This window comes from Neodiprion pinetum, unplaced genomic scaffold (assembly GCF_021155775.2).
Source record: "Neodiprion pinetum isolate iyNeoPine1 unplaced genomic scaffold, iyNeoPine1.2 ptg000056l, whole genome shotgun sequence".
Taxonomy (NCBI): domain Eukaryota; kingdom Metazoa; phylum Arthropoda; class Insecta; order Hymenoptera; family Diprionidae; genus Neodiprion; species Neodiprion pinetum.
In genome coordinates, this window is record NW_027184485.1 from 122287 (window position 1) to 130390 (window position 8104).

Consider the following 8104-nt stretch of genomic DNA (forward strand, 5'->3'; position numbering starts at 1 on the left):
AGAAGTGAATACAGAAAATTTGGTACGGTATAAAGGGAAACCGAAAAAAAAGTCAGTGGTTGCTGGTAGATTGAAGCTCATTGAGCGGAATAAAGAGAAGCCAGATGTGGCACGTATCGAGAAGCCAACGAACATCCTCCGTGGCATGCGATTGATCGATCCTAATGAAGTCAACAAAAACATAATATGCAGCAATTGTAAAAAACAATTGGCATTTAATCATATCGTGGAAGAAAAAACAACGGGCTTCCACTACATTTGGACTATGAAATGTGATACTTGCTCCACGCTAACGAAATGCCACTCAAGCAGGTCACACTTCAACGACGGTCATCGTTATTATGACGCCAACACTGCAGCTGTACTTGGTATGTTATTATGCAACTATTATGTGCTCTTCGATATTTTCTCCTCATAACTAATCGATTATGCAAACATAAAGTGAATATCTTCAATTTTGTCATTGGAAATGACAATCTAATCTCAAAACCTAACCTCGAACTGCGAATTCACAGGTGCCGTTCACTCCGGAGTAGGATGCAATGCACTGAGGAAAATTGCAATGTGCATAGACATGCCGGTCTTGAGTCAGGAAACATACAAGCGCTATGAACGTAAAATCGGTCCACTCATCGAAGAAGCTGCCAAGGACAGTTGCCAAGGTGCAGCAGCGGAGGAACAAAACTTAGTCGTAGAGCATATCGATATGCTGCGTGATAAATTGTAAGCTTTCTGTCATTGTGACAGAACATTTCATTCTCTTGAATGGCATAACTAAGATTGTTTTCATGAAAAGGATATTGGTGGAATTATTGCACAACAAACAAGGATACTGCAGTATTATCATAAAATAATAGTCCTGTATAAAATTTCCGTTTTATCGTACCTGAATTCGTACTATCCATGTCAAGAATCTATTGATAATTCTTCTTACTTAATTGCATGTAAGTCAACAACGTTGGCATTAAATTAATAAGTGGTTGTAAGCACCTCGCAGCATGAATTGTACATACAAATATACCGTTAGATTTCAATGGTTAATTCCAAACCATGGTGAAGTTTGCACCGTTGAAACGCAACGGAATTCTGTTTTTTCTTGAGCCGAGCTCGAGATTCTCATTCAATATTTGGCCAGGACAATGAAACGATTCGTTTTCAAGATCCAAAGACAAATCGGTAGGAGAATTTTCATGGTTTTTGAAATTGAACGAACGATTAAAAAAAAAAACGTATTTTCCGTTGGACCTCAACTTTTCATGCTTCAGTGTCATAATTCCAACAATATCGTATTCGTGAATGAATACATTAGTTTAGTGATTTGAAACAGAGATCTGTATGAAAAAAATTTTATTCACACACCAAACGTTATAATAGACAAATGAAAATAATATTGAATAAATATATGAATAAAAAAATATACAGCGATTACACGAAACCTTGAACCCCTCAATCTCTAATATAGTATGAAATGTACAAGACCAATACAAAAATAATCAAATATAACACAAACAGAATAAAAAAACTCGAAAGGTGGAAAATGCATTGTGATTGGTTTTTTTTGTTATTCAAAATTTTTAGGCCTCAGGAAATATCGGACGAAATTTACCCCCTCGCAGATTTCATGCGGCCTAGGACCGACGATACCGATAGACTAGATTTTGATAACGCCCTGAGTCATGTCATAAATATAATTGTATCGTATGACATGGGATGAAGTAAGCGTGGCAACGGACGCAGCTACGATAGTCTGAACGGGTACAGCGCAATAATCGGGCTTCTCAGCAATAGAATATTAGATTTCGCAACGCGCAATCGTAAATGCAAAAAATGTGATCTAGGATATCCAAAAGTAGATCATGACTGTCGGCAGAATTATGATGGCAGCTCCAAGGCCATGGAAGCGTCTGTTGGAGCTCAATTAGTCAATCGCAGCAGTATTCTTAAGGAGGTAGGGCTCGACATTCGAGTTGTCATCGGGGATGAAGACTGTTCAACGATAGCAGCAATACGCCGAGAGAGATCTCAGCACATTTTCAAGCTGGCCGATTCCAATCATCTGACGACAAATTTCTTTAACGAGTTATATGCACTGCGTTCTCGTTTCTCTGAACTCAGAGGAAAAAATGTCATTCAGCATATAAAAACTTGTTTTGCGTATTGTTGCGCGCAGAACGAAGGAAACACCGCCGATCTTGCAGCTGCATTGCGTAAATTGCCCGATCATTTTTTTGATAACCACGAAAATTGTGGAATATGGTGGGTACGTAGTTCCGAAAAAAATGGCTAACATCGAGTGCAATTGAAAAATAGTCAATTATATGAGCAATGGATGAAACTGCTGAATAAATATGCAGATAATGCTTCGAAATTTGCAGCACGCGCGTCCAGCCAAACTAACGAGAGTGTGAACTCAATGATAGCTCGAAAAGCACGTAAGTGCAGCTGTTTCTTTTTGAGCGAATCGTGCCATTATCTCTATGCAGCTTGTGTTTGTTCTCTGAATGAAGGTGAAAAATATGTGTGTGATGTGTGAAAAAAGGCACAAATGACACCGGGTGTCTTCACAACAGAATTTGCGAAAAGAAGCGATGCGATACCAAAAGCTAGATCAACCTGAGAGAAATTGCCCGCTGCAAAAGCTAGACGGAAGCAATTGCGCGTCGACAGGTAAAATTCACGAAAAAAACGTGAAACAGCAGAAGGAGTGCAATATCAGTCAGATTGTGGTTTAGAGTTTGACACAGACATCGCTTGTACAAATTACTCTGATCCGTCCGAAAACAAACTTCTAAAATTAATTCCCGACAACTACGAAGTAATATATTTTGACCTCGAAACTTCTGGATTGTCTCACTCTTCAGACATACTGCAAATTGCAGCTAAGTCTCAAAGTTTCAGATTTTGCTCATATGTAAATCCAACGCAAGTAGTAGACGCGAGAGCATCTGCAATTACTGGGTTGAACAATGTGGCAGGAGAACTGCATTTACATGGTCAAAGAGTTGATTCAATTCCCATTAAAGATGCGCTGGTTGCTTTTTATGAATTCTTAAAACTATTTAAAAAACCTTTTCTACTTGTTGCTCACAATGCCACATTTTATGCAACACGTTTAGTCCTTGCTGCCAACGGTCATTCGATGACTGAAGACTTCCAATTAGTTGTCGTTGGCTTTTCAGATACGTTGCCATTATTGAAAAAAATTTATCTCGAGCGAAAGGGACCAGGAATGTTCAAGCTAGAGAAATTAGCTGAAGATATTCTAAATTTAAAGACCAACACACGTTTTCACGATGCATTATATGACGTAGAAATACTGGAACAACTCAGCGTTGTTGCTATTGACATTGCCAGTTTCTTTACAACATGTGAACGATTTATTGAAAGATTGAATAATTGCATACATAACATAAGAGTTGCGATGGCATTGCCTTATTTGGAGCCGTTAAAAAATGTTATATCGGCAGGAATGCTCAAAAAAATGGCCAGCGCTGGCATTACGTACGACAGACTGAAAGAAGTTCAAAAAACTAGTGGAAAAAATGAAGTCGTTAATTCATTATCAGAACGAATAATCAATAAGAAGCCTCTAGTCACCGATAGTAAAAGAATATTACTGGCTCTTACTGATTTTCTTGCAAAGAACGTTAGTTAGCGTAAATTGATTTACGCGAACGAGTGATAAGCTGTAATATGCTTGTGATAGTTTGTTACATTTGTAAGACGAAAGATCTATGCCGTTATAAAGATTTTCTTCACTTTTGGATTTTGTTATTCACTGCATAATTTACTTTTCTACTCTACGTTGAATATGAATCTGTGTAACAAAACATGATGTCAAATAAAAATGACTGAGAATAAACGCATGTGATTAATTATTTCTCTCAGTGAAAAATTGTCCGTTTTTATGTATATTCTCACCGAATCTAATTAGTGAATATATATAGTAGGGTACATTTAAATACATTGGGGATAGCAGTGGGCAAAGTCTCAGAATAGATGTAGTAGTGTACATTAGGCTGATTCAAAAAAAACGGCTAATTTTTTTTTTCAAAATCCTCACATAAAAACTCCCGAAAAGGTGTGAAAAGACGCCTGTAAAAAGCAGAGCCCTTAATATTATTATTAAGAGGTCGCGCATCGGGAATTTCGATTTCCCGTTTAAATAACACAGGAATAAATTTTTTTAAATTTTTCAATCTCGTATTTGTGCAACGGCTCATTGGATTAGCGGACCAAAGCATATTTTTGTAGGAAATTTGACGCTCTACAAAAAAAGTTCTCACAAAGTTTTCGATAGTCACACTCCTTCAAAAGTTATTCGAGGTCAAAGTTGAACTTACAAAAAAATTCAATGTTTTTTTTTTTTCGATGATACTATGAATCTTTTCTCATCATTTTGTTATAAAGATATATTTAATAAATATATCTCACTCTGATTGGGCTTTTTCAATCATTAATTTTCCCATCGAGTCAATATAAAGTTACCTTACAAAAATGCGATGTTAAATAATAAACATGTTATCATGGAGAATCCATAACTGATGCACTTGACTATTTAAAAATGTAATTGTTCCGAAATCTAACTTCTTTATAACAAAATAATGAGAAAAGATTCATAGTATCATCGAAAAAAAAAAAATATTGAATTTTTTTGTAAGTTCAACTTTGACCTCGAATAACTTTTGAAGCAGTGTGACTATCGAAAACTTTGTAAGGACTTTTTTTGTAGAGCGTCAAATTTCCTACAAAAATGTTCTTTGGTCCGCTAATTCAATAAGCCGTTGCAAAAATACGAAATTGCAAAATTTAAAAAAAATTATTACTGTGTTATTTGAACGTGTTTAGAGAGATGGCAAAAAGATATGGATCATCGACGTGGGATCCGCGAATTAGTGACGAGAACGAGTGTGAATGAAACGAAAGTGATGTTGAGATGGAGAGAGGTGATGATTAATAGTAACCGAGAATTTTTATTGGTTTTGATGCGGCGATACAGACCGTATCGCAAGAGAACGTTACAGAGAGTGAAGATTTTACAGAGCAAGAGAACACATAGATTATACACATACATGATTTAGAGATAGTAGACAATACATGAGATACAGCTGATGGGTTTTGAGTCGCGACACGGGCAAGCGGCGAGATTTGACGCAGAGACGGCAAGTAAACATTGCACGCGAGTGTGCGTGCATGTGCGAGGACGATTTTGAGTGTCGCGAGACACACATTTAACTATTCGATACCTTGCCGAAACAAAACGGGAAATAGAAATTCCCGATGCGCGACCTCTTAATAATAATATTAAGGGCTCTGCTTTTTACAGGCGTCTTTTCACACCTTCTCGGAAGTTTTTATGTGAGGATTTTGAAAAAAAAAAATTAGCCGTTTTTTTTTAATCAGCCTAGTGTACATGTATACACACCGCGCGCAGTCGCAGAGTGAATACGAAAATGTACACGTATATACACCCGACACAGTCTCACTGCAACGTTGCCGCGACGCTCCCCTCTCGACCGTCGTGCCAGAAATTTCGTGATAAATGTTGAACTTTGTGTGCGTTTATCAAAAAGTCCTATGAGTGAAAAAGTGTGAATCCAAGACAAAAAAAATTCTAATTTTTTGCTCTGTCAAATGTTAGTTTTTCATCAGATTGGCGCGGCTCAGTTAGTTGTGACAAGAAAAAACGTGTGCGTTTTATTGGCCTCGAATGGGAAAGACGTGTTACCAGTACTGACTTTAACCGTGATTTCCTCGTTAATCTATGAGACAATCGTGTTGAAAATTTGTAGAGATATCAACCACTACTCGAATTAGGAGTAGAAGAAATTTTAGCTCGCGTACGCGGGATCAAGTTTACCGTAGTAATACCTCTAAGGAATGCTCTCTCTAATCATCGGAGACCCAAGACTTATAACTCTATACTCGACAGCTTTGAAGGAGCCTGTTTCCGTTGACGTTGGTTTATCCTGTCTCTAACGGGACTGACTTTGCTCGCTCGTCCCGCACCCCTTGGAGCGTCGAGCAGCAAGCGAGGTTTTTGCTGAATTTACAACTTTGAAACAAAGGCTTGCCTCGCGACGTTCATTCCTGAAGCGCGTGATCCCCCGCTCGCCTCATCCCGGTGTTGATTACCACGGGATCTGGCGGGTGCGGAGATGCTAACGTTGCTGACGGTAAATTACGCCATTGCGCTTTGGTCGTACCATGAAACGTTTTGTAGCATGAATATATTATATGAATTTAGAGCTACACTTCCTCGTCTCTTCTAAAAGCGGTATTAATCATTATTGACATTGGTATACACACGTGCGGCGTTCGTGATACAAATACCCTTGGAAAATCTCGTTCAACTGCGATCATCGCGGCTACTTTGTTTGGATCTTGCCCCCCTTTTCGCGATCTTCGGTTACGTGGTGAAACGTCAGCGGCCACATTTTCAAATCTGACATCCAGTTTCGGCCAATAATCGGCGGACCTTCGTTTCGCACGACATACAATATTTGATTCGATTTCACGCTCTTTCGCTCAATTGTTACATCGATATATCCAACCGCCGCAATCGGTTTTTTGTCATCTTCGCGAAGTCCTCCTTTGGCGGTGTTTAACCTAACGCTAGAAATTTTTTTTTTGTATTTTCCGACTGAGATCGCGAAGATCGGCGCACTCGAATCAACTTCCATTATCAACAATTCTTCATTTACTTCAATCGTTTCTATATGCTGTGCGGTCCTATTTTGTTCGTTGTTGCTTCCTCTTTCATCATATACATGTATATACCCATACCATCCTCGACCTCGGGACAATGATCGCTCGTGAAACGCTGTTCTTCGTTTGACGTTTCGTCCGCAGTTATCTGTTCGCTGTCTATAAAGTTTTGGTTTGCCGCAGGTGATCGATATCTGTTTCTCGCACACGTCTTGTAAATTTAACCTTGTTTACCACACTCGCTACAATATTTATTTCGTAGGCTACACTGGTAACTTCGGTGTCTCTTTCCCCCACGACAGTAACACTCTTCGCTTACTGGGTTCGACGCTGCTTGCGCGTTGCTGCTCGGTGCCCGCTGTTGGAGAATTCCTCTTCCTCTCGTCGTTCCTCGTCCTTGGCCGAAGCCGCTTGCTCCACGTCCACGATGCCACGGTGTGTTGTAGCCTCTCTGTTGTCGCCTCTTGTTGACATGCCATATAGCGTTCACACTTGGAGCCTCGGTCGCCTCTTGTTTTGAAGTTTGCGGTGGTAACAATGACTCCGCTTTCGCGTCGGCCAGTTTGACGGTTTTTGCTAACTGGACCGACTGTTCCCACTCCAAATCTGGGGATTGTAATAATTTATAACGCACGGTTCTCAACCTCATTCCAGATATCAGTTGATCTTTCAATTGATTCTTTAACTCTACCGCTGAGAAATTACATTTTTGTACTAACATTTGAAGTGCTTTTACAAATTCATCGATAGACTCATCCTCCTTCTGCCTTCTTTCGCGGAACGTCAACCTTGCGAGATGTATGTTTTCTTTGGGTGCGTACAACTCTTCCAATTTTGTCTTCAGGGTCTCGTAGGGCATCGTTAAAGGTTTCGCAGGGGTTACCGCTGCCTTGAGTTCTCCGTAGACCTCCGCAGTAAATCGTGTTATCAGCAATACTGACTTTTTCACTTCGGTAACATCGTTTAAGATGATAAAAGCCTCCAATTGGTCCTCGAATGTTTTCCATTTTGCCCTTTTTTTGAATGGTTCTATAATCTTGGCGTTGAATTGAGCCATCCTCGGTTCTTCTCGCACCGCCTCGTCCGTCCTCGTTTTACCGGTCCTCTCCTTCCGCGACTACGCATTGCTTCCACTAAGAGTTTCCGCACAGAGTCTAATTTCGCTCCCGTTGGCAACTCGACCTCGAATCGTGAAAAAATCACCAATAGTTCGTCTTTGGAGTACGTTTGAATCCAGGCGGCTTGCCCCGATTTGAATTTTTTTTCCTTTCCAATCTCTGCCCACTTCGCGAGCTCTTTATCAGCGTTTATATCGTCTCCGAATCTTCTCACTCCCTCCACCATTCCTTTAATTTATTTGAATGTGTAATTTGTTTGAATCTCATTCTCGTCGCCA

At 39.6% G+C, this 8104-nt stretch overlaps 2 protein-coding genes across 2 annotated transcripts; one reads left to right on the top strand and one right to left on the bottom strand.

The window, feature by feature from the left end:
* Window positions 1-2588: 2588 nt before the first annotated feature.
* LOC124224032 (uncharacterized) lies at window positions 2589-3655 on the top strand. Its single transcript, XM_046636504.1, has 2 exons — window positions 2589-2667; window positions 2862-3655. Exons 1-2 carry the CDS (start codon window positions 2589-2591, stop codon window positions 3653-3655), a joined length of 873 nt encoding a protein of 290 aa, XP_046492460.1.
* A 3273-nt stretch (window positions 3656-6928) lies between these two features.
* LOC138191343 (uncharacterized) lies at window positions 6929-7765 on the bottom strand. The gene has a single exon (XM_069138042.1). It carries the CDS (start codon window positions 7763-7765, stop codon window positions 6929-6931), a length of 837 nt encoding a protein of 278 aa, XP_068994143.1.
* Between the last annotated feature and the right edge of the window lie 339 nt (window positions 7766-8104).